Source organism: Pavona decussata, unplaced genomic scaffold, assembly GCF_977016875.1.
Source record: "Pavona decussata unplaced genomic scaffold, jaPavDecu1.1 SCAFFOLD_237, whole genome shotgun sequence".
Classification (NCBI taxonomy): Eukaryota; Metazoa; Cnidaria; class Anthozoa; order Scleractinia; family Agariciidae; genus Pavona; species Pavona decussata.
In genome coordinates, this window is record NW_028145642.1 from 512,705 (window position 1) to 540,000 (window position 27,296).

Sequence of the window (27,296 nt, forward strand, 5' to 3'; positions counted from 1 at the left end):
TTGTAAGAGAAAGTGTTTAATAGTACATTTTGGTTTCTCATCAACTCCAACCCCATCTGTTGGCATGTAGTATGAGCTGCATGCAAATGAAGAAATGTTTTTTGTCTGCTGTGCAAACTGAAGATGACAGAAGAATTGTCGAGACATGTTTCAAAAATCAAAGCTGTATATATAAATGTCATTTTCCTTAAACTTTTAATTAAAACAACAAAAGTTCTGAACGGTAGGAAAAATTCTATTCCAGCTGTATAATCCTTAATTAGTTCACGCAGACTGATCTCCATATCATGAGTCTGTCTAAATAATTTTAAGTTTCAGGCATCACAGAGAGATTAAAACAGACAAAAATTAAAACTAATAAATAAAATCAAATCAAATTTCAAAGGCCGTGATGGTTGCAAAAGAATTAAAGAAAATATTAAAATCTTTATTCCGCTTCCAGAGTTGTTTTCAGCTCAGTTCAAAAAGTGAATGCAGTAAATGCATAACATTCAAATTAATAATTATGTGAAGTACGTCTGATCAGTTACATGTAAACAAAGCGACCGTGACATACTGCATATTGATGTTTTATAAATAATCTGTGAAAAGAAGTGGGAAATTGTTGACTTTTGCGGTCTACATAAGGGCAAGCATCAATTTGAAAAAAAAAAAATCCTTATATTTTATATTTTCAGGCTCTTTAAATATAATAACTATTATTGTTTCTGAATGATTTCTTTAAAATGTGTGGTAATTAATTACCCCCAGTTTTCTTTTATGATTTCAAATGCAGTTATCCCTGCTAAGATCTGCTTTTCCCACATAGTCATTTACTGTGTAAAATACCCCAGTCTGTATTAGGAGGTACAGTCCCTCAGTGTGTTCAGATTATATGCATAAATGTTAGCTAGCTGGTGCTTTGAGTGCTCTTTGGAGTTGGGTGCGGAGAAGAGGGGAGACCTACATCAATTGTCCATGACATTGACAAAATGTGTACATGTAAAGATGATATAAAAGGTATTAATTAACATCTGGTTATGTTGATGTAGCTCAATATGAAAATGTTTTTCCCATTTTAGCATTTAAGGTGATTCCGTTGAAAAAGAAGGAGTATTAAAAATTTTCTAAGACTTGGTCCAGTTCATGACTATGTTATGAGCATTACAAAAATGCAATAAAAAATGGGGGTCACCGTGCTCGTTTTTGTGCAACCTGGATGGCTATTATAGTAAATAGATGACCCACGAGGTTTATATTAGGAACGCTAGTAATCAGAAAGGGGAACTATCATATCTATAAAAATTAATTTCTTGCATTAAAATATCGAAGCAGTTCAACAAAATTTACTTTAATCTTACACAACAAACTATTTTAATTGAACTGGAATAAAGATTATGAAAGAAATTAAAGATTTTGCTGCTGGTGCACGTAAGCAGCACTACCTTAATACGTGCTTTTTAACGCATTCAAATAAAAATATCTCAAAGTAGAGTATTAAACTTTTCTTTAAATCGCGATATATAGTGGTCAACCGTATGACATTTAAATTGATGCATTAAAAAATGGGGGTCACCGTGCTTGTTTAGAAGAAAAGGACCATTTATTTTCCTGCCGAGCTTAACCTCAAGGAAATCCCGTAATGTTGAGCGTGCGCGCGCTTAATGACGCAAAAAATTATGCGCAGCAAGGATGCGCAATGCAATTCAACGGAATCACCTTAAAACAAACTAAAACCAAACTTTTTCAAGGCTCCATGGTAAAATGGCAACATGACAAGACAGATTGAGATAATTGTCATCTTGGGATAATTACTCAACATCCATCTTTACGGTTCATGAGAATTTGGGTGATGAAGATGGGTATATTTTTAATCAAACTGACGTGGGAAATGTAAAGAAGTTATACCGGCCAGTGATAAGTTAATTGGAATGACTGTTTTTGAGTGTTTCATGCCTTGCAAAAGAAGTGACCAAATTTTATAAATGGTTGCAGATGAGAGTTAATCATTAGTACTTCACTTAAAATGTTTGAATTTTCCCCAACAATGGGTCAGCCATGTAAGGATAACGCCTTTCTTCCTTTTGGCCACTTAAGGTCAGGTGTTTAAGTTTGGTTGTCCTTTCTTTCACCAATAAATTTTCTAGTCCGTTGATCATAGCATGATGAAAGCTGGTATGTTTAAAGATACATGCCTTACTCCCTCCTATGTACCAAACAGTGAAAATGGTTGTAATTTACAGAATACATCATCATACATACACAGCCTTCAAAGGAACAGCACAATAAAGCCTTGTTGGATGACTTAAAATATACATGTAGACCGTTGATTTCCAAGTTGACACTTATCCTAACCTATCTTATCATCATCATCATCATCATCATAATCATCATCATCATCATCATCACAATAAATGCCTTATTGGATGACTTAAAATATACATGCAGACTGTTGATTTCCAAGTTGACACTTATCCTAACTTATCTTATCATCATTTTGCCATTTTGTGTTTTAAACATGCCCTGCTGAAGGAATATTATTTTGATATGTCCCAATGTCAACTGCCACTCAAACATGTAGAATCAACTGTGCCCTCTAACTTGAACCTAGCAGAATACATAATACCAGTAAACCCAGCTCATTTGCTTTGGTCTTGACATAGTTCACGTGTTTCAAGCATTACAAGCTTTCAAACAAAAGTCAAAAGCATTCTCAGTCAGTAGAATCAAATGGTATTTGCAGCAAAAAATTTTCTTTGCAAAATTTTCTTGCAGTGTTTTCTTACATAATTTCTGTTTAGGAAGATATGGGTTGTTGATATTGGCCTACCTTCCCTGATATTATACGATGAACAATAAACTTTCAAATTAAGTTAAAATCAAAGCCATAACTTTCATATTTTTTTCTGTTGCAGATTTTAGCAGAACGAGCATACAGCAACTGTTATACCCATGCTATTTGCACATATTTTGATCACAGTCTGTGAAATACATTTGCGAAAGCTTTTGTTACAAGAGGTTCTGGGAAATTAAAATTGTTTAGGATTTGCATTTTTGCTTGTCTTCTTTTAGGTCTGTCATGGTATGGTCAGAGGCCAAGGACCTCCTCATGCTGTCAGCAGTCGCAGCTGAGGGGGTCTTTAACCATAAACAAGGGTCACGAGAGCGAGGCAGTGCCTGGCAAAGGGCTGCCTCAACACCCTGTGCTCAAGAAGAGAATTTTAATGTCACTACACAATATGTTAGAGATAGGTTCAATGTGCTGGCCAAAAAACTAAGAGTAAAGCTATCGAGAGAAGAAAAGGAAAGCGGTGGGGGTGATTTAGATCAAAGTGATGTGGAAAAGTTATTAGAGGAATTGCTCAAGCTAAGCAACGAGTGTTATAAAAGGACTGATGAGACAGAGGCCAAGAAGGAGTGTGCTGAAAGTGAGAAGAAGAGAGCAATAGAGATGAGAGAAAGGGCCATGGAACGCTTTGGTGAGACAAGAAAAAGGAAGGAGGATGAGAAAGATGAACCAAAAAAAGTAAAACAGAGGAGACGATCTGGAGGGGAGGCCATTGATTGGTTAAAAGAAAAAGGAGCAGCAATGAAGGAGGTAAAGGAAAAGGAAATGCAAGAAAGAAAAGAGGAACGACAATTACAACAACAACAGTTACTACAAGTAACCAGCCAATTTCAACAAGCCCAGATTACATACCAACAAGAAATGAAAACAATGCAGAGTCAAATGTTGCATCAAATCCAACAACAGCAACAGCAATTTAACATGATGCAACAGCAGCTTATGATGCTGATGCAGCAGCAGTCCCAGGCACTCAACACCCTTCTTAAAAAAGAATGACTCATTATTTGAAGCAATTTTGATGGGTGAAATGAATTTCCTTTTTTTCATCATTAAATAAGGTTCTTTTTGCGTTTAAGTTTTTTCACTGAGAAGTTACTTAATATATTATTTATTAAATTTACACTCAGAGTTCTTAACATTCCCATTTGTGAATAGTTGCTGGAATTTTCCTGTAAAAATCACTATATGTCAACAATCATTTTAAGACCTGTGTAGAAAAACGCTTCATTAAAAATTGCGCAAAAGCACCTTGAACAAGGAACATGGTTAATCTGGATGTCCTATTCCACACTCCCATCTGGGAGCTATGGATATTGAAATCTCAGTCTGAGGTAAAGTTTAAAATCATGATTTTCAATAACCTTTCAGACTTTGAATTTCTGAAAAAATCAACCACTGTAGTATGTCAGCAAGTTGATAACATTATACAACAAAACCAGAGAGCAATAATTCACTGCATAATTATGTCCAATGTACTAAAGGTCCAAATAAACAACAAAATATTTCCTTGAAAACAAAAGGTCATAGTTGTTAAATCTTATAATTAGTTGGACCAAATGGAAACTACTCTATTTTGAACAATATTTACATAGCTTTCAATTGAGAAGGTTTTAAGCAGAAGTGGTCAACATGACAATTCTTGAGAATGATGATTATTCTAGAAAGTGACGCAGGCATACTCGGAAAAAAGAAATCCGCGTGCTCCTATCAGGAGTCGAACCTAAGACCTTCCGATTACTAGTTCAGATGCTCTACCACTGAGCTACAAGAGACTCGTGGGAGCTAAGGCCATTAAACTAGGTTCATGGGACAAACATCCTGCATACTGCTAGGATTTGAATGTCGCACGTGTGGTATATGAAAGAAATGTGATGGTATATTTTGGTGGTGTATTTTGTCTTACAAAATCAACTCTGTTCAATTCGATGAAAAATCAAAAGTTCAGTAACCACAAAAGGAGACCACACAAGCAGTTCAAACACCACACATCAGTTCAGTGACAGTAGACCTCAATTGTAAGAATAACTATAGGTGATTTTTTTTTTTTTCAATGGGACAAGTAAGAGGAGAGGGGAGGGGAGAGGGTTTTATGGGGGCGTAGTCCATACAATTCAATGAAAAAACAAAAATTCAATTACCACACAATCAGTTCAAAAACCCCACATCAGTTTAGTGGCCAATGGGCCACTAATCTGCAAGAAACGGGGCTATGTACAAGAAAGAGCTACATTATTGGGCAGCTGTTTCCAAATATGAATCTTACAAAGACAAACAATGGATAAGTGGCCAATAGCTACATGTATCTAGTAAATGCCTGTAAGCCTGTAGTAATATATAGAAACTAATAGGCCTTATCACGGTTTTCGATGCCATTTTGATGGGTAGGCAAACAGGCTTGAAATAACAGCGTTTGTATGGAAATCCAATGTCAAATAATTTTCATAAAACATCGCTTCTGAAAAATTCATGAATTGGAAACTTTTGGCACTAGGAAAAGAATTTTAAGAACAAAATTGGAGGGATGTAGCTGTGACAGAAAGCGTCCAGTCGTGTTTTGAACTTTCCATACATTTGTCTGTATAGCGAACCAGCCGTGAACTGCTACTAGAAATAGTTCGCGGGAAAAAATACAGGGAAATGTATGGAAAGTTCAAAACACGACTGGACGCTTTCTGTCACTGCCACATCCCTCCAATTTTGTTCTTAAAATCCTTTTCCTAGTGCCAAAAGTTTCCAATTCATGAATTTTTCAGAAGCGATGTTTTATGAAAATTATTTGACATCGGATTTCCATACAAACACTGTTATTTCAAGCCTGTTTCCCTACCCGTCAAAATGGTGTCGAAAACCGTGATAAGGCCTACTATTAATTCTACTCATATTTTCTGCCTGCTCTAAATATGGACCTCACCCCCATAAAACCCTCTTTCCTCTCCTCTCCTCTTATCTGTCCCAATGAAATAAAAAACATTTCACTTACAATTATAATTCTTACAATTCAGGTCTACTGTCACTGAAATGATGTGTAGTTTTTGAACTATTTGTGTGGTTATTGAACTTTTGCTTTTTCATTGAACTGAGCTGTGCACTTAATATGGACTGCGCCCCCATAAAACCCTCTCCATTCCCCTCTCCTCCTACCTGTCCCATTGAAATAAAAAACATTTCACCTGTAGTTACATTAATAGAGGACTTCTGTCACTCAACTGATGTGGGGTTTTTGAACTGATTGTGTGGTTATTGAATTTTTGTTTTTCCATTAAATTAAATAGAGCTTATTTGGACTAATTTTAAGGCAAACAAGTAATTCACGCCTCTCTTGCTTAAAACCCTTCAATCACCTTCCCTTCAAATAGCAAATGTAACATAACTTAACATTACTACTACAATACTACATTACAATGTTTACTAAAAATATTCTTGTAAAGAGGGAGGTTGTAAGTCAAACTTTTCAGATACTAAGTTACCGTAAAGGCCAAGTATGGGCATTTTCCAAGAGCGCGCAAACAACATACATCTTTCCGACTGCACTTAAATTGATCTTAATTTGCCTCTTGAAATCAATAAACTTAAAATGATTGGTAATGTTGCCAAACAACCACTCCACAAAAACTCTCACTTCACTCATAGCCTGATTGTATTGCATCTGTTCAGGACTGATGTTGGGATTCCTGTATGGACCCTGAAGGTGAACACCAAGAGGATAGGCCGGGTCTCCATATAGGCAAAGAGGCTCACCATTGTAAAATGCAATTTGTCGGAGATCATTCAGCAAACCAGACTGATTTAGCATTGTACTGTCATGTCGTTCACCCTCAAATGGGCTACTCAAATTAGCAATCAAGCCATTTGGAATAACAACACTCTGAAATTTTATCGCATGCAGTCGTTTATCCCCGTTATACACAACCCGTTGGTTATGCTGTGGTCGTGCAATGGGGCGCACAGTTCCATCAATGAACCTAAAACAATTTGAGAGGTGCCCCATGCTGGTGCATGGTTCCAGGATTGGAGGCGATGATGGTGAGCGGCATAAATATGGTCAAGGACTTCATTACAAATCAAACATAGCTCAGTAGGATTTCTGCCAAAACGAGGCAGTACGTCAGTGTAGCGACAGGGATAGGCCAGTCTCTTTAGTAAAATATACAGTCCCTCCTTTCCGTTACAAATGGTACGCTGTTGGCAGATAATAAATGGCGGAATTTCCAAGCACTCGAACAACTCAAAACGTAACTCCGTTTTGCACTCTGTATCGCTCCATGCATTTTCATCAAACCTTTCAAATTTCCAGTAGGGATATACGGGTCTTGAAGAAAACGTGTTATACAGATAAACAAAATCTTCGTCATCAATAATTTCTTCCGCATTTAGTACAATTAAAGCCTCCTGGACTTCACGGAGTCCGCCGCAAGCCATTGTATGAAGATGAAAATGATCCTGGCCATTTACAAGCGTACACGCACGTGCGTACGGCGCAACTTTTTCTAAAAGTAGATTCTTTGGTACAACACATGGGGACAAGCCCACAAGTCAAAATGGCATCTTGTTACGGTCTCCATCCCTGATTATGGCTCCTGGTCTAATATCATACATGAAACGTATCAATGACAATTTAACATTGGAGATGTCCAACTGCCGTAATCTTTTGAAAACTGTGTGTGATGCACAGGTCTATTTTCGAATTTTGCAATTGATTCATAAACGTAATAGACAGTTGTATGAACGGTTGTGTATAGTGAAGGACGACAAGATCAATCATCTGTGTGCCAACCAATCAATACCAAACACCATTGAACCTGTTACAGTTGTTAATGGCGCAGCACGAGTCCAAACCAACACAGATAAGTTAGTTGTTAGTATTACGGGAGATCTTCATTTAGATGAAGATGAAAGATCTTTGTCAGCAAGGGTGTTAATTTAATTCCTGCAACATCTGTAGCGGACGAATTCCAAGTGAAGGAAGACTATGAGAGATTTACCTGACGTCTACGCGTGAAAGCCCACTTCCACCAAACATCTAAACACACAAACGGTGAGGCACCAGATCAATGATATCATCGCTAGCAATTCGTCTAACACCGATGCCAGTAATGCTAACCATCAGCAGGACACGATTACATCAGGCTTTTTAGAAACCTTAATACCCAGACAAAGCAAATGGACCCCACCACCCGGACAGTTTACAGCCGTTGATCATTACATTGATAGATGTCGTAGGGAAGAAAATCAAATTGATTTCGAGCGCAGATTGACACGGCACAAGTTAACCTATGATGAACAATGAGCATTACATAAATTGAGGAACAGAACGGATGCAGTGATCAGACAGGCTGATAAAGGAGGTGCCTTTGTTGTGCGGGGAACAGTTCTATACATAGCTGAAGCCAACAGACAACTGGCAGACAAACGGTTCTACAAGAAGATTCCGAGTGATGCCACGCAAAGCTCTCAACAAGAGGTCAAGACATTCATTACCACTGCTATAAAGAACAACCAACTTCCGCCATCCGCTACTAATCTTATTGTAGAACATCCACATACTTCCAAATTTTACTTGTTACCCAAGACCCACAAGCCTGACAATTCTGGTAGATCTATTGTTTCCGCTTGTTCATGTCCCAATGAACTTCTGGCCGTCTATCTTGACCAGTTAACGGCGCCTTTTGTGCGGAGCCTCGACAGCTATGTGAAAGACACCACCCAAATGTTGAATATCCTCGATTCCTTCCATTTCAGAGACGGTGACGGCAGCGCTTAATTTTTACAATGGACATTAAGTCGCTGTATACAGTTAAACCAAATGATGGAGGTCTCCGCGCACTGCAATGCTATTTCAACAAGAGTGAGCTCTATACTTGAACCACCTACAGACAGTCCCTTATGAATGGCAGAACTAGTATTGACATTCAACACTTTTGAATTTAATTGTGAGTTTTATAAGCAAACTGGTGGAGTGGCCATGGGAAGTCGACTAGGGCCGAACTATGCATGTCTTTTAGGTGGCTACGCTGAGGAACGCATGCTTTCGACTTATACCGGTATAAAGCCAGACTTATACAAGCGTTACATGGGGGCACAGCTTCATGTAGTGAAGAGGACCTCCGTCAATTCCTTGAGTTTGCTTCCTCTTTTCACCCCTAGCCTTAAATATACATGGTCTGTTTCCTCGGACAAACTTCCTTTCCTGGAAATTTTACATGAAGCCTCGAGCTGATCGCATAGCCACTTCTATACACTACAAAGACACAGATAGCCACTCTTACCTCAACTACACTTCATCCCATCCTAACAGTTGCAAGTCATCCATACCATATAGCCTGTTTCTCAAACTGCGTAAGATTTGCAGTGATGACGCTGATTTTGACATCGAGGCAGCAAGAATGGAGACCTCTTTTGCAACACGCGGGTATCCAGATGACGCCATTAGAAGGGGAAGAACACATTCAAGCATCGACTAAATCAAGGGTTGAAATTTTGAACAGTGTCGATGCAAACAACACTGCTATTGACAGAGTTCCATTTGTGACCACTTTTCATTCAAAAAACCTGGTTGCCGTTAAAATCATTTCAAGGAACTTCCAGATCCTTCATGAAGACAACACGACCGCCAATATCTTCAATAAACCACTAAAGGCTTTCAGGCGTGCAAAGAATCTGAAGGATTTGCTAGTCAGAAGCAGCCCTACCTCAAAATCCTTCGAACCAACCACCAGGAACCTTCCCTTGTAACAGGACTGTTTGCCGTACATGTCCCCACGTCAATCTGTCTCCCACAATTACAACACCCAAAGGGCAGGTTAATGTCACAGGACATTATTCCTGCATCACGGACAACGTGGTTTACTGTTTGACATGCACAAAATGCCTATCGACAGTTTATATCGGGGAGACTGGCCGTAGGTTGGCGGACAGGTTCAGGGAGCACCGTAGAGATGTCATCAACGGGAGAAATGACCTTCCTGTGCACGCCCATTTCAACCAAGAGAACAACACTCGAAGATCTGAAGGAAGTCAATTTTCATGCCCCCTAGGATAAAGAATTGATGCTTGGATTGATTTAAGGATCTGATGACGTTCTCAAACTGAGATATGAAACAGTTGTTTAAATCATTTATCTGTTTCTTGGTTGACTGCACTGAGTTCAAGATAGAATCGTATTTGTCACTGATCATTTGCTGGGACGACTCGATCGAGTCCAGGCACTTTGACGAATTTGTTGTAATATATTTAAGAATTGGTTCATGCTTAGCATACGTATATCAAGTTATGGAGCACGTGGGAAGTTTGGAGAGCACGAGAGAAGCGTAAGAGTTGCTCTCGGCTATGCCTCGAGCAACTCTAGCTTCTTGAGTGCTCTCCAAACTTCCCAAGTGCATCCATAACTCGATATACGCACAGCTAAAAGCATGAACCAATTCTTTTATAACATAGTGAAAATAAAGTAAATGATTCCTGGAAAACAGGTTTTGTTCCCAATTAATTACAAAATTCTCTGTGCAAAAAAAAGGCGAAAATGGTTTCTCATATCGGTTTAATCTTAACGTTTCATTAAGCTTACAGCTCTTATAAATATACATTTTTTATGGTGTTGTCTCTGTAAAAGTTTTTTTCATAATAAAGCGCGCACATGCTTCCCCCATCTGACTTGCCCACGTCATTGGATGGACGCACGGCCGTGCGTGTGTTGAGAAATGTACCATGATGACGTTAATAGGAATTAGATTAGGATGCGCACGCGCTATGTTATAAATTATTTGAACCATTAATCTTATCAATTTGGGTCTTAAGTTCGTTTCTAATTTCATTCTTGATGTTGGGAAGGAATTCTGTCTTCCAGATCTTTGGAATGTTGTCTACGGTGAGCGGTTCTGAGGAAGAAGCCATTTTTGTTACGGAGCTTAAAAGATTCGTCCGGTCGCCATGACACTTCACTGTTCATTCAGTCAGTCAAGGAAACCCTCGGACATAACTGGAGTCAACAATTTGTTTAGGCTCGATTACCAGCCGCTGTACGGGAAAATGAGCCTGCGCTCACCCAGCCGGACTCGAGGGAGGGCCGAAAATAGCCTGTGAACAGGCGCCCAAGTGGGGTATAGGGCGAAAAGAAAAGTCGGTGAGCCAGGCAAGCAAAGTGCAGTATGGGGTCGCCTCTTCTCCGAGCTCGATTTTTGTCTTCGCCCTATACACCACTTGGGAGCCTGTACACAGGCTAGCCAGAAATCGAGCCTACAGTTTGATGGAATCACCAAATTTATGTTTCTGTTTGATCATGTTTCCGAAGATTTAGCACAAAGTTCTTTCACGAGTAGAAACTTACCATGTAGCATGAAAATTTTGGGGATTGGCGAGTCTTTGTGGTTTGCGGGAACAAATTTCTGTGGTTCGAGATGACTGATATTTTTTTGTGAACTAATTTTAGCGATGCTCTGTTCAAGCAGCAGAACATTTCAGTGGAAGAAACCTTAATATTTTCAACTTCAATTGTACGGTATATCGAGTCAAAGTTCACTCTACTTACATATTAGAGACATATCACTGTAATACCTTACTGTAAAAAGAGGCTGAACAAAAAGAAAACAAAACAAAAAGCCTACCTTACCATGCACAACCAAACACTGTTTTGTTTATACGGTTTGCCATGACCGGTATTACAGTATATTATTTTCTAAATGTTTGAATTACCGTGGCTGAAACCTTCCTAGGCATACAGAGAGGCTTTCGAGTGAAAGGTGTAGCAAGTATTCAACTTAGTCACCTAACTGGGAGCGGACTGCTAAAAAGCAAAACTATGCCCTTCTGTAATGCAATGAGACAGACTCAGTCGATGATAATAACACTCTTGTTCAGTTGAAGTTTCAAGAGTTGAAATAACTTCTGTGCAGGCCGCCGCAGAAGCGCCACTAGAAAATGGTTGGTCTAATACATGATTCGAATCTGTGCGTTCCCATCCGTGCCAATGTAATGTACTGAATTGCTTTACTCTTGACAGCTGTAGTTACTTTTTCCAATGGAAAATCATGTAATGTTCTTGTTTAAGTCTAATGTATATCCCCTCAGTAGGGCAGGTCTATAAAATGTGGAGTTTTTAATTTGACTGAAGGGAGTTAATTTTTGCAGCGTTTTATTTTGCGGATCGAGGTCAATCTGCAAAAATTAAAACCCGCAAAATTTTCATGCTACGCGGTAACCTTACTTCTGATGCAGCATCATGTCTGTGACAAAATCAAACATGGTAGTCAATGCTGGGAGGGTTATTTGACAAGTTAGGTAACTTTATCCAGTTTGCTAATTTTGTCAATCTTCAACTCGCAAACTGACCCCAAACCTGCCGGGAATAAAGTGGAAGCTTGGTCCATGGCTTCCAATGTAGAAGTTAAAATGAATAACTTTGACGCATATTTACCCTCCAAAAGTTCAAGAGAAGCACCTCCCCCAGTGCTGACATGGCTGACTAGCTCCTCTGTACCATACTTAGCACAACAAGTTGCTGTATCCCCGCCACCTTACAATAAAACAGAAACATCAATATTGTAGATGTATTTTTTTCAGTCTGTGACACGGCGTACTTGGAAAAAGAAAATCAGAGTTCTCCCAACAGGAGTCGAACCTATGACCTTCAGATTATTGCTTCAGACTGAACCAAACTAGTTATCAAAGGGTCACTGGTTCAGCTCCTGTTGGGAACATTCGGTTCTTCTTTAGTATCACATTTTTTTATTTTTTATCTACAAGCTTTGTAGAAGGAACATCGAGGAATGTACATAACAATTGAGAACGTTGAGAATTGTTTCAGATGTGTTTGGCTTTAGCCCGAAATACAGCTACAAGCTATTCCACTGAATCTTTTTTGGTGTGGTAATTTCGTAAAATTATTTCACAGGGCTTAGATGAGCTTTTATTGCATGGTGTAACTGTTACTTACCTATAATAGATACTGCGCCAGCTTTTGTTGCCGCAACGACTGCATCCATAATACCTTTGGTTCCTGCTTCAAAGTTTGACATCTCAAATACACCCATAGGCCTAAAACATAAAAATAGGACAATGCAGAATTAAATTCACAAGCGGACAAGTGTACAGTGGCTGGTAGCCTTTATACTCATTTGAAGTTACAAGTTAATAGCTACAATCTTGATCCTAAGTACACACTTCCAATGAAAAAGTAAGACTTAATACCCCCCCCCCCCCCCCCGGCCCATCTTAATAACGGGAAAATCGTGTGTTCTGACTTGCACATGAATTCATTGTTGATTTGCTTTTGGTGGGGGGCGGGGGGAGTTTTCTTTTCCTTATTATTTCGTCCGAGATTAACGGTTAACAAACGAAAAGCCTGCAGGATAATAGCTGATTTAAACGACAGCCTGTTAGCCGATGAAAATTTGTGCTTTTGCAGAGGTCATTTAAAAACAAATCTGTCTAGGTAAAAAGAAACTTTGAAAGAAAATTCTACATAGTTGATGATAAAAGTATCACTGCACTCTCCTGAACTCGGCTTTAAAGCCTGGTTTACACGTACGACGCAAGCATAAGCGTAAGCACAAGCATAAGCACAAGAAACCTACATATAAACCGGTGCGATGCAAGCATAAGCATAAGCACAAGGATGTTTACACGTGCGACAAGCATACGTATAAGGGGACATACGCAAGTGCAGAAGCATAAAAATTGGTTGCCGCCATTTTGCAAATGGCAAGGCATGAGTAACTAGAATGCACAAGCACAAGACAATGGAAATCGTTTCATTCCCTTGTGCTTGTGCTTACGTTTGCGTCGTACGTGTAAAGCGGGACGACACATGCATAAGCTCAAGCACAAGGCGCTTATACTTGGGTCGCACCGGTTTACACGTAGGTTTCTTGGGCTTATGCTTGGCAGCGTCGTACATGTAAACCAGGCTTAAAGGGGCACTGGCACGACGATTTTGCTGTATTTTTGTCAAAACAGCTCAAATATTTGAAAAAGAGCCTTTTTTCTAACATAAAATAGCTGTACAATACACAGGAAGAACTTGCATTTCCATCCTAGCCATCCGCAGCCAATGATAATTTATACTTCTAGTTTCTGTGCACTAGTAGGGTTTTTCCTGACACAACTGAATAATTATTTTGACCATTTCATCGACAGGCCATTTCCGAGTTGCTGTGAATCTCATTATGAAAGCGAGGATAAGAGCAAATCTTTTCATATGAAAATTAGTTTTGTTTGCATTTGAATGAAAACTAATTTTCACATGAAAAGTTTTGCACTTAGCCTCGCTTTGACTATGAGGTTCGAAGCAACTCGGAAATGGCCTATTCAAAGTGACACAAAAAACTGGTAACACTACCCCTTTAACGCCCGGCCAAACGGAAGCAACAATATCAAACATTGCTGAATCCAACGTTGTTGAACGATGTTGCACAGTGTTAAACGAGGTGGCCAAACGAATGCAACATGTTTGATGCAACTCAACGACAAAACAGCGCCATATTGGTTTGTCCAAGAAATGGCGCGCAACCGATTGACCTCCTCATCAATCCATCTCCTCTCTTTTCCTGGTCTTACAGTTTCACTTAATACTTTGCCATTTCTCTTTCTATATGAAGAGAGACGTGTTCAAGCTTTCGCCGTTGGGATATTGAGCTTTGTTCATTCGCCATACTGTAGCGTGAACACTCACGCGGCAACACAAGAGGCAAATATAAACAATAAATTATCGCCATGGATACAGATACCCACAAAGCCAGCTTAGTGGGCACGTGCAAGTGGCCAAATGAATGCAACATTGTTCTTCATACCTGAGAACAAAAAAAATTGTTGGATGATATTGAAGATGACGTTTGATGGAAATCAAACTTTGTTCAACATCATAAAGCATCATGCAACATGTTGGATTCAACAATATTGGACGATGTTGCATCAACATGCTGCAACTGTTTGGCAGGGCCTTTGATGGAATGTTGGATGATAAAAAGTGCTGCACAAGGGAGTATTTCTGCTGGAGCTATACCGCCACAAAACGCTTTTTACTAACCCATTCCACACAATTGTTTTAGCTTGCATCACCACCTTTTGAAATTTCTTGAGACTTTCTGATCCGATGTCTAATCCCTAGTAAAAATACAGATAGAAAACACAGGCACTACAACATTTACTTCCAAGGGGTGCATGACCCTCTCCTCAGATATTACCTTTCCCAATTTGCACTTATCACATCCAGACAGAGTACCTTATTTCCAAAACGAAAATGAGACCTTGGCATAAGGTTATTTGCAGAGCAGGGCCCAGTTGTTCGAAGGTCGATTAACACTAATCGACAATCAACAGTTAACTGAGGTTTTCATCTCGCTTATTAGAAATGTTTTTTTTACGGCCATGTTAACCAGGATAAATTTTGCCTAATTGGGGTTTGAAAAACCGGGCCAAATCGAAATGCGATTAACGCTAATCCCCGGTTTAAAGTTAACCGAGGTTTGTATCTCGCTAGTTAAAACTATTCTTAAAAGCTGATTTTTTAGCTATAGGTAAAGAAAAGTCTAAGTCAAAATCGAAGGAAACATCTTTTGGAAAAAATAATTATTGATAAGTAATTAAACTCGCATTAAACTTCACGTTAACCCAGGATTAGCTTAATCGGGCTTTGAACAACTGGGCCCAGGAGAACACAACCTGTGATTTGGGGCTGATTTTTATCAAGCAAAATGGATACCAGCATTCATATGCAGGGGAAAGGCAAGGCACGATGGTGAGCGCACTCGCCTCCCACTGTTGTGACATGGGCGTTGAGTTTGTTGTTGGTTCTCGTCCCTGCTGTGGGTTTTTTTTCCGGTTGTCCTCCTAAACCAACACTTCCAAATTCCAATTCGACCCGGATCGTACGAACACCTTTGAATTGAGTTTTCTTAGCGGAGAGCTGTTTGGTTCTCTGTGGGTAACAAATCACATTTAACGTTTTTTTTTTACACACTTTAAAATGAGTACAGGTGTCAGTGGTGTGTATCGCCATTGCTGGCACTGCATGCAAGGACAAACTTATGCTGCCTTTTTATCTAAAAATAAGCTACACGAAGTATGCGTGAATTTAGATGAAAGGCCAAACCATCAGTCATTCAGACATATGCAATGCATGTATTCTTTCACACAACAAGACAAGATCAAAGGCTCCTGTGAGTCAACTCGTGAATGCAGATGACACATAGTAATTGAAATTTAGACGGATACGGAAACTTCCTTGAAAGCTAAAAGAAATTATATCTTTGCCCAATTATGTAACGAAAAATAACCATTCTTGTACTATAAAAATGATTGTCAAATTATTCTCTACAGATTGAATAAGATTATTCTGATGCGCAGATAAAAAAAAGTCACTTGTTTCTTTTAATTAAAAGTTCATAGAAGCATGCCATGTGCAGCTACGTCATGCAAATTTGTGTCCGATAGTCCGGGGCTACCAGATTTTACGATCGGGCCAGTGGATTCTGACCATCACTTGCCCGATGGGCAAGTGAAGTTTTTTTGGGAATTAAAATTACAAAATTACTGTAGGGCATACTTTTTCTTAACTTCCAGGTAGATTTGCGTTTTTCAAGCCGATCTCACAAAAGGAAATCTGTTCAACAAAGTATCGCATTACATTTCATGCCCGACATTAATGCGTGAAATTTTTCCTTTGGAGTTCAGTCCAAGCAATCCTCAAGTAAAAATAATGAAATATGACAAGCTCTTGCTAAATAAGAATTATTTATCGACCACGTCCTTTTGCTTTCCCATAAATTACCAGTTGTAAATTTCAAAAATGAAACATTTTTTGCCTTTGAAACCTCTATGAAAGCTGACAAGATCTTAAAGTGTTCACTTCACCAGAAATTTGCATAATTTTGTTTACGACGTCAATGATGCGTGACATGGCACGTTCCGCTTTCGCGTGAAAACTGACAGCAAAACTAGTTTTTTTTAGCAAACTAATCTACTTGATGGAAAAATATGATGAAAGATGTCGAGTTTTCATGTATGCAAAAAGTTATGATTTGCAGTGAACATTTCAGTTTATAAGAGTGCTTCTTGCAGCTGAAGACATTTTCTGGTGGCAAAATTTCAAGTTGCGCAACGCTATATCACGCATTCTTTCTGCCTAAAACAATTCAGTTAGTTCAATCGCGAAGGGAGGTTAGGTTGAAAAATCGGCGAGGCCTACAATAAACAAGGCCACTAGTGCTAAAGGCAAAAGCTCTAACAAGCGTCTTGTTTATTCAAAGTCCATGCTGACAATTACTTTTAAATTAAACTATATTTTAATTAAACTATTTCTAAATTAAATTATTTTTAATTCTTAAAAGACACCGAACTTTGTAAAAAAAAAAAAAAACGAAAAAACCTATAACTTTGCTCAGATTCAACGAAAAAATCTCCATTCTTACACTAAAATGATTGTCAAATTATTCTCTACAGAATGAATAAGAGAATTCTGTTGCGTCGTGAAAAAAATGTTCCTTGTGTTTTTTTTTTTTTCACTAATTGAGTTTACGACCCCGGACTTTCTGGAAAACTGAAAAAAACTTGTAACTTTGCTCAGATTTAACGAAAAATCTCCATTCTTGCACTAAATGATCGTCAAATTATTCTCTACATATTGAATAAGAAAATCCTGATGCGCCGTGAACAATAAATGTTCACGTGTTTTTTCCATTAATTGAATTAAAAAACTCATTCACTGCGCACGCCCGAAAGTTAACGACCGAACCGACCGACCAACCAAGTCAACAGTCAGCTATCGCTACAACTCGTTCATTGCGCATGCGCACATTCACGAGTTAAAAACTTTAAATAACAAGTTGTTTTATACAAGTCCTGCGATTCATTGAAAGTGGCATTTTAAAGTATACTGTTTTATGTCTCAAGGAACAAAGCAGAAGGCAGTTTTTTTAATTTTCCATTTCTTAACTGCACATTCTCCCTAAATTCAGTAGTGGTAGTAGGGATCCTTCAGTCTCAGGAGACCATGGTGTGCGCCCTGTTGGGTCAGTCTTTCTGCTGAGAGCAGTGCCGGATGCGGCTCAGCAGTCCAATCCTAGCATGGCAGTCTCTGCCACAATTGTTGCACGCAAAGTTGGATGGCTGGTTAGAGTCAGCGGTTTGGTGTCTCTCTTTACGTGTCTGTTTGTCCTCCAGCTGGAGGTTCCTCTTCTCCTCTCCACTCCTGACACCATCACGTACGGCATGACACAAGCCATCTCTGTCATCTGGAAGTTTTTCCCAACTGGGAGCCTCGGTTAAGTGATGGTGGCATGAGGATTGCTTCGATAGCCGGCCGCTTTTTTTTACTAATCTTTTGCCCAACACATGGCTGAAATCCTTTCTGGCTACATCAGAAAGCGCAGAAACAGATGCTCAGCTAGCTCCGACAAGAAAATTTCTATTTCCCCACACGCGAAAAACTGAAGGACGCCAAAGTCGGTGACCTCGGCAGCGAATCAGCATATGAGTCGAGGAGGCTCTAAATAAGATTGGATCTATCTCTGAACAACTGAAGTCAATATTGGAAAGGCTAAACAAGCTTGACACTATCGAGAATTCAGTTAAAAGCATTGAAGCCAATGTAGCGAACCTTAAAGCTCGAATTGCTAAACTTGAGCAATTTGAATTACCAGCAGCGGAGGATATAAAGGACTTGAAAGAATCATGCATCTTTAATGGTGACTACTGCAAAGAAATTCAGGATTGGATGGATGAAAATAACACAAAAATAAACTCGCTGTTGGAAAGCAAAAAGATGCTTCGCGATCAAATGAACGAACTCGGGTTAAACAACCTCTATCTAGAAGCTTATTCCAGACGAGAAAATATTAAATTCTTTTCCATCCCCGGGGAAGATGAAGAGAACACCGAGGAAACGTTAATAAGAAACTTCATGGAAGACGACCTTGGATACAGAAATGCCCGCACAGTTGAAATACAACGTGTACATCAACTCCCTAGAAGACACAGCAACTCTGGTCCGTGGCCAATAATTGCTAGGGTTCCTTCGGTATAAAGATGTAGAGGACATTTTTTCGCTAGGAAGGCACCTGAAAGGGACCGAATAACAGATGTTTCAGGATCTTCCATGGGAAATAATCAAACGCAGAAGAGAGTAGATGCCAACATTCAAGAAAGCACAGAGAAAAGGTATGAGGGTTTCCTTTAGTAAGAGTCAACCTGACAAGCTTTTCATAAATGGCAAATTCTGGCCTTATGGAAAACTGCTAGAAACAAGTGATCAAGAAAGTGAGTAGGATAACTGTGTTGCAACATTGTATCTGTACAATAACATTATCCTATCAGGCGGCCTGGCAAGCAACTCTTCTTCATTCAGTGATTGCAGAGCCTTGTTTTGTGCTTTCATGCCATTAAGACCGAAGACCGATAAGTTTTTCTTTGTTTTTGTGTCGCTTTCAGTCGCCGGTTTTTGTATGTGTTTACCTTTTTTTCCCTTTATTTTAAATGTAAGCTTGTCTTTCTTTAATTCTTCTCATCAAAACTTCACTCATGAAAATTATCGATATATGAACATAACCTATTTTACATTTCAACCAAAGCAGTATTAAAATTACCAACCAACAGCGATAACACTTTCACTTTTTAACAAAAGAGCAGTGCTGAAGAATGTCGCTTTTATCACTTCCTTCCAAAACGGAAAAGAATGTTATTATGATAGCTTCTCTTAACGTGCGGGGCCTTGGGAATGATACTAAAAGAAGAAAAACCTTCAACTGGTTGCGTTCCAAACACTTTTCCACCTATTTGCTACAAGAAATCCACTGTTCCGAAAAAACAAAAGATCTATGGGCCATAGGATGGGGCTACAAATCGGTCAGTATAAAATGCAGACTGCAGACTGGATATAAAATGCAGACTGCAGACTGCAGACTGGGTATAAAATGCAGACTAGGTATAAAATGCAGACTGCAGACTGCAGACTGGGTATAAAATGCAGACTGAGACCAAAACCGCCTCTTCGTCAAATACAGGATACATTTTGAATTTTTCAACTTAACTTACGCTAGTGTCATTCCTTTGTCATATACCATCGTCTTTCGAGAACATTTCCCAGGAAATTGACATTATTATGTTGTTTTCGAAAAGCGTCAACCTTGAAATAAACAACTGCAAAGCATGACGCAGAAACATGACCTTTACTTCGCACGTGGCTGACCTTTTTGCCGCTTTGCGTCTACATGACATAGGCGACATCGGTAAGTGGCAGTCAGGGTGGGAGTTAAATAATGTTTTTTGAATAAAATATGTGTTCATGTATTGCTAGAATACTGAAGGTATACAATTTGTCTTTGACAAACCTCGTTAATATTCAAAGAAACTAGTTAAAATCTGTCAATGTCAAATTGCTTGCCCCCTCGGAAATCAAGTCAATTATAAAAACCGTCATGGGCATAATTGTTTACGAACTAATGCAAAGCGATTAAGCTTGAGTCTTCTTTGTGAAGAAAGGGCCTCAGGAAATGAAAGCTATCAAATCGAGATAAAGAAAACAAACTGTTGAAAAATCGGTTGAAAATAAGGTCAATTTTGTGGGAGATGATCTCGGAAATGTGATTGTGTGACACTAGGGTAAGTTGAAAATTAAAAATGTATCCTGTATTTGACGAAGAGACGGTTTTGATATCAGTCTGCATTTTATACCCAGTCTGCAGTCTGCAGTCTGCATTTTATACCCAGTCTGCAGTCTGTATTTTATACTGACCGAGCTACAAATACCTTTTTAGCACCATGTCGAGTACTAATCATGAAAAGTTATATTGATCCCGCAGGACGATTTATAATATGCGATTTAATGGCAAATGGAAAACTCATAACCCTGGTAAATGTTTACGCCCCAAATGAAGATGATCCAGATTTCTTGAAACTATTGCTGAACACATTAAAGACTTTCAAAAGGACGAAGTAGGAATTGGAGGTGATTTTAATCTTGTTTTAAACGTAGAGAAAGGCAAGAAAGGCGGCCTTCCCAGAACGTATAACAATGCAAGAAAAACGGTGTGCAAGATTGCCGAACAATTTGATCTTGTTGACGCTTGGAGACTTTTGAATCCAGATACCAGCAGATACACTTGGCGCCAAAAGCAACCAGAGGTTCATTGCAGACTAGATGTTTTTCCTGGTATCCTAAAGCTTCATGGGTAATGTTGTCTCAGCCGATATCGTACCAGGTTTTAAAACAGATCACTCCTTGATAACACCGAACATATCCTTGCATACATGTACAAATCCAAGTGGTCGTGGATCAAACTAACTATCGAGCAGACAAAGGAAGAACATACAGACGATAATTCAGTTAACCATTCTGTTCTTTGGGAAATGATCAAAATGAAAGTTCGAGAGAAATCCGTCAGTTACCCGATTGGAAAGAAAAGGAAAGAAAAGGAACATATTTTAGAAGAAAAAATTGCAACACTTGAAAAAGAATTAGACTTGCCAACGATCACGACACAGTACAAAAATATTTTAATAGAAACATTGGAATTGTACAGAAAAGAATTAGAAGAATTTGTAAGGTGACACACTCAAGGGGCGATTCTAAGATGCAAAGCAAGATGGTGTAATGAAGGTGAAAAAAATTCAAAGTACTTTCGTAACCTTGAAAAGAGGCATTACAAACTTAACACTGTAAGTCAACTCCAAATCAACAAGAACGAATTTGTCACCTCTGATACTGGAATCCTAGAAGAACGTGAAACCTTCTATAAAAATCTTTACACATCTCAAGGAAACACAATACATCCAGATAGAGAATTCTTTCAACACGAGAATGACACACTCTTTGATTATCACGAAGCTGCGAACTGTGAAGGTTTTTTTAACTGAAGAGGAATGCCTAGAAGCCTTAAAAGATATGGATTCAGGAAAACTGACCTGGGACTGATGGTTTGCCAGCCGAGGTTTATTAATAAAATCTTTTAGGACGAGTAAGCTTCTAGTTTGATAAGTGTCCTTAACTACGCTTACTATCAAGGGACTCTTTCGGTATCACAGAGATGAGGCATCGTTAAACTTATACCAGGACGCTGATCCACGCTTTATTAATCAAAGGCTCCTGTGAGCCAACTCGTGAATGCAGATGACACATAGTAATTGAAATTTAGACGGCTACGGAAACTTCCTCAAAAGCTAAAAGAAATTATATCTTTGCCCGATTATGTAACGAAAAATGACCATTCTTGTACTATTAAAATGATTGTCAAATTATTCTGTACAGATTGAATAAGCCGATTATTCTGATGCGCCGATTAAAAAAAATCACGTGTTTTTTTTATTCAAAGTTCATGGGAGCACGCCATGTGCAGCTACGTCATGCAAATTCGTGTCCCCGATAGTCCGGGGCTACTGGATTTCGCGATCGGGCTAGTGGATTCTAACCATCACTTGCCCGATGGGCAAGTGAAGTTTTTTTGGGAATTAAAATTACAAAATTACTGTAGGGCAAGCCGATCTCACAAAGGGAAATATGTTCAACAAAGTATCGCATTACATTTCATGCCCGACATAAATGCGTGAAATTTTTCCTTTGGAGTTCAGTCCACGCAATCCTCAAGTAAAAATAATGAACTATGACAAGCTCTTGCTAAATAAGAATTATTTATCGACCGCGTCCTTTTGCTTTCCCATAAATTACCAGTCTTAAATTTCGAAAATGAAACATTTTTCCCCTGTGAAACCTCTATGAAAGCTGACAAGATCTTAAAGTGTTCATTTCACCAGAAATTTGCATAATTTTGTTTACGACGTCAATGATGCGTGACATGGCACGTTCCGCTTTCGCGTGAAAACTGACAAATTAAATTATTTTTAATTAAATTATTTCTAAATTAAATTATTTTTAATTCTTAAAAGAAACCGCACTTTGTAGAAAAAAACGAAAAAAACCTATAACTTTGCTCAGATTCAACGAAAAATCTCCATTCTTACACTGAAATGATTGTCAAATTATTCTCTACAGAATGAATGAGAGAATTCTGACGCGTCGTGAAAAAAAATTTTCACCTTTTTTTTTTTCACTTATTGAGTTTACGACCCCGGACTTTCTGAAAAACTGAAAAAACTTGTAACTTTGCTCAGCTTGAACGAAAAATCTCCATTCTTGCACTAAATGATCGTCAAATTATTCTCTACATATTGAATAAGAATTTCCTGATGCGCCGTGAACAATAAATGTTCGCGTGTTTTTCCCACTAATTGAATTTGAAACTCACTCACTGCGCACGCCCGAAAGTTAACGACAAAACCGACTGATCGACCAAGTCAAAAGCCAGCTATCGCTATAACTCGTTCATTGCGCATGCGCGCATTCACGAGTTAAAAACTGGCGCCCTTTAACTCTCCTGAACTGTGACCTTAAAATAGCTACGAAAGCCATTGCTAATCGAATAAAGAAGGTTATTCCAAAACCTATTAACAATGATCAGACGGGCTTTCTAAAAGGTAGATTTATTGGAGAAAATATTAGACTGATCGATACTATCATAAACTATGCAGCAGAACAACACATCCCTAGGTTGCTACTTTTTATTGATTTCGAAAAAGCTTTTGACTCATTCAAGTGGTCATTTGTCAATCATACGCTTGAATATTTTGGGTTTGGCCACTCTTTGACAACTTGGATTCGAACGTAACATTGAAAGCTGCGTTAAGCAATGAATGGTCAAGAAAATTCTTTAAGTTACAAAGAGGTGTTCGGCAAGGCTGCCCTTTGCCGCCCTACCTATTCATACTTGCAGTTGAAGTCATAGGGAAAGCTATCAGAGCTAATACTAATATAAAAGGAATCACCGTGAATAATACAGAAATAAAACTAAGCCAATACGCGGACGACACAACCCTGATCCTTAACAGTACCCAAGACTCCTTATCTGCTGCCTTTGATACAATTAAGAACTTCGGTAAATCTTCTGGTCTCAAACTTAATGACAAGAAGATTGAAGCACTATGGATCGGGTCGATGGAGGGTAAGAAAGAAAAACGCTCCCCCGAAAAGAATTTTTAATGGCCTGAGAATATAGTCAAAGTCCTTGGAGTATGGATTTCTACTGACCCAGTTGTCACTTTAAAAATGAATTATACAGAAAAGGTGGATAAGATAAGAAATATTCTGAGCTGTTGGGAATACCGACGATTAACTTTAATTGGCAAAATTCAGGTTATCAAGAGCCTACTCTTATCTCAACTCACTTATATTTTAACACCTTTAGCGACAAACCAGAATTTTATTAACGAGATAAATGACATTTTTTATAGATTTCTTTGGAACAACAAGGGTGACAACACTAAACGAACCGTGTTGATAAATAAGTATGAGAATGGCGGTCTAAAAATGGTTGACTTATCTTCTTTAAACAAATCGCTAAAAACTACTTGGATTAGAAAGTATCTGGATACTTCGAACCAGGGAAAATGGAAAGAAATTGTCTTCCTTGAACTCGAAAAACATGGTGGCAGCCTTATCTTTAAGGGCAATTTCAACAAGATTGATTCCCTCAAGACTTTTTCAGTAAAGGACAAGTTCACGAAAAAACTGCTAGAAATTTGGTCTGAGGTCAATTTTGAAGGTGTTATAAAAACAAAACAACAGTTTCTTGTACAACCTTTGTGGCATAACTCGCAAATTAGAATTATTGATAATAAACCAATAATTGGCTTGTTATCAGAAAAACTCTTTTTGCGAGGAATTTCAAACGTCAAAGATTTAATGAAAGAACCTTGCAAGTTTCTTTGTCTCAAAGATTTTATTGAATTATATAAAATACAAATAAACCCCTTGAAATATTGTGGACTTATATCCGCCCTTAAATGTCTTTATAATAAAAATTTCCCAAATGAATCTACAACTGTTTCGGTTAAACCGGATTCTTTCCTTAACTCATTTCTTAAAACCTCTAAAGGTAATAAAATAGTTTACAAGAAACTTGTCTCTCTTAAAAGCTATGTACCAGAGAAAAGCCAATTGAAATGGAACACTGTCGTTTCACAGGAAGGTTGTAAGGCTGATTGGAAAGCAGCTTACACCTTGGCATCCAAGGGCACTAAAACTTCGACCCTCATTAACTTTCAATACAGATTCTTGCACAGAACTCTTCCCACTATTTTTTTTCTAACAAAAATTGGAATCAAACAAGACCCACAATGCTCTTTTTGCAGTAAAGCTCCTGAAAATCTTATTCACCTTTTCTGGTATAATTGTCCAAAAGTTAAATTGTTCTGGAAGGTTCTGACTGTTAAACTACTTGAATGTGAACTTATACCTCACGACTATTTGAAAGATATCGCATTCTTTTTGGGCCTAAAGCCGGACACAACAAAGTTTGCTCTTCAATTGAATTTCTGTTTTCTAATTGCCAGACATAACATATAGCGCAGGAAACAGTAAGATTAGAAAACGCCATGCTCCTACTGTGCCACAGCAATGGACATATTACAGGAAAACGAACACTAAATTACAAGAAGAAGCAAAAGAGGTGGAGACACACTTCATACCAAAACAAAATAATAAAAAATAGATAAATAAGCTAAACCTAACTGCTGAGAATGGTGAAAGTGAAGCCATTTCACAGTGGAAAGGAAATTAATCCTATCCTCTGTGGGAAGCGCAGTACCTTCTCCCTGCCTTTCTGAGATGTTATTAAATTTTTAATTTTCTCTCCTATAATAGTTTTCTTGTTCGATGTTGTTTTCCTTTCCTTCGTTTACTTCACTTGTCCCCTGGCGCCAAGATGATGCATAGGGCTTTCATTTAGCTTGTGCTTTGGGTCATCCTTGCTAAAGTTACTCTTCATTTCCTCAACGTCCTTGTTGGTCTTCCACTGAGCCACTGGTCGTCCGTATTTGATTTTTTTTATCCTAGAGAAGCTTCTTAGAACTTGAACTAGAGCTTCGTTCTTAGTGTTTGCTTTTACCATTTCTACAAATTCAACTGTATTCCAACACTAGTTTGGGCAAAAAGGCTTAAAATGAGGTCACAACCAGCATTTAAGCTTGAGTCATGGCGGTCTTCCGCAAACCCCTAGTTGTGCTGGCCAGTTTTCCAGGTAAGTCAAGAACCCAACAAAGTCGGGCTCCTGACCTAGAAAATTAAACAGTAAGCTTAAGAAAGTTTGCATAGCTCTACACCTACTGATTCTGTCATTGCCTTCTGGCCTTTGATTTTATTTTTCATCAAGGTACCCCTTAAGATGTGACCTCCTCGTTTCAGATTTTATTTATTAACTATTTAAACATATTTCCAGACTAACGAGGCATACAACAGAGATCATGATTCCAATAAAATGATGCCCCATGTGACAACAAGTGTTACTCACCATCCAGTCTGCAGGAATCCCAGATTCGAGAGTAGCAGCTGCAGTCTGCAATCAACAAAATAAATGATAATTGAGTGAGTGAACATGAGTGGACTTAGTTCCTGAAGGAAAAGGAATTTGAGAAAAATATTGGAGGGATGTAACTGTGCCAGAAAGCGTCCAGTTGTAATTCAAATTTATTGAACTAACCTACGGCCTCCAACTTACCTCAGCATCATCAGCAAATTTACTAGCAGCAATAAAATCTGTTGGCAAATGGAGGTTTACTCCCTTCTCTTTTGCCTTGTCACAGATCGTGTGGATAATTTTTGACCCATCCTCATCAAAGAGTGACTTGCCAATCTAAAACAAAATCACCAACTTATGCTCAGAACCTTAAACAAGGAGACGTGATATGAACTGGTTGTTGAAATTTCAGATTGTCTTCAATGTGTCATTTCCTTAGTGAAATTATCAAAATGGTTCCCAACAACCAGGAGAAGAATAAATTGGTAAGTTATTCAAAACTTCATAACAATAGCTTAGAATCTATGATAACAATCATTCCATTCTGCAGATAGCAGAATGGAATGCTCGTGTGCAAGAAGCCTAAGCCCTTGGCCATTCATTTAAGCTCACCTCCATGTTATGGAGTATTTTAACAAATGTATATGCCATTCCACCTCCGATTATCATATCGTTTACTTTATCCAGTAAATTTTCAATGAGTAAAATCTTGTCAGCAACTTTAGCCCTGCAACAAATTGCAAACAGATTGTTGCCACTGAGTGAGCGCATTCAATACAAATGATCCAATCATTCAACAAAGTTGATGCGCTAAAATTGGAAAAGAATATTTAATTAAAATTTAAGGTAGCCTCACAATACATAACAAGCCTTGCTTTCTACAGTGAGTGTAACAAAAAAACATAAATTGGAGGAATCAAGTCTGCAAGTGGGCTTACAATTTGCAGTAAACATTAAAACAACAAAATGAAATGAAAAAAAACAAAACAAAAGCCTTTCCAGTTTACTTTATACAGATCAATCAGCAGCATTTAAGGGATAATGTGTTACATCATTTCTGTCAACAGTGATTCAGTTCAATTCTCATTTTCGTTGTATCTTGTGTTTTATAATAAGAATAAGAGAGATTGCTTAAGAAA

General features: G+C 38.4%; 1 protein-coding gene and 1 pseudogene across 1 annotated transcript in view; one reads left to right on the forward strand and one right to left on the reverse strand.

Annotated features, from left to right (window-relative positions):
- The window catches only part of LOC146457757 (phosphoglycerate kinase-like), a 76,866-nt gene that overhangs the window by 3,293 nt on the left and 46,277 nt on the right, over positions 1-27,296 (reverse strand). Inside the window, exons 8-13 of the mRNA XM_085091475.1 lie at positions 26,770-26,884; positions 26,359-26,493; positions 26,152-26,196; positions 14,844-14,920; positions 12,753-12,853; positions 12,234-12,332 (exon numbers count right to left, since the gene is read on the reverse strand). Of these exons, the coding sequence (XP_084947601.1) occupies positions 12,234-12,332; positions 12,753-12,853; positions 14,844-14,920; positions 26,152-26,196; positions 26,359-26,493; positions 26,770-26,884 (572 nt within the window). The remainder of the gene's footprint in view (positions 1-12,233; positions 12,333-12,752; positions 12,854-14,843; positions 14,921-26,151; positions 26,197-26,358; positions 26,494-26,769; positions 26,885-27,296) is intronic.
- On the forward strand, positions 17,882-19,214 carry LOC146457758 (uncharacterized; annotated as a pseudogene).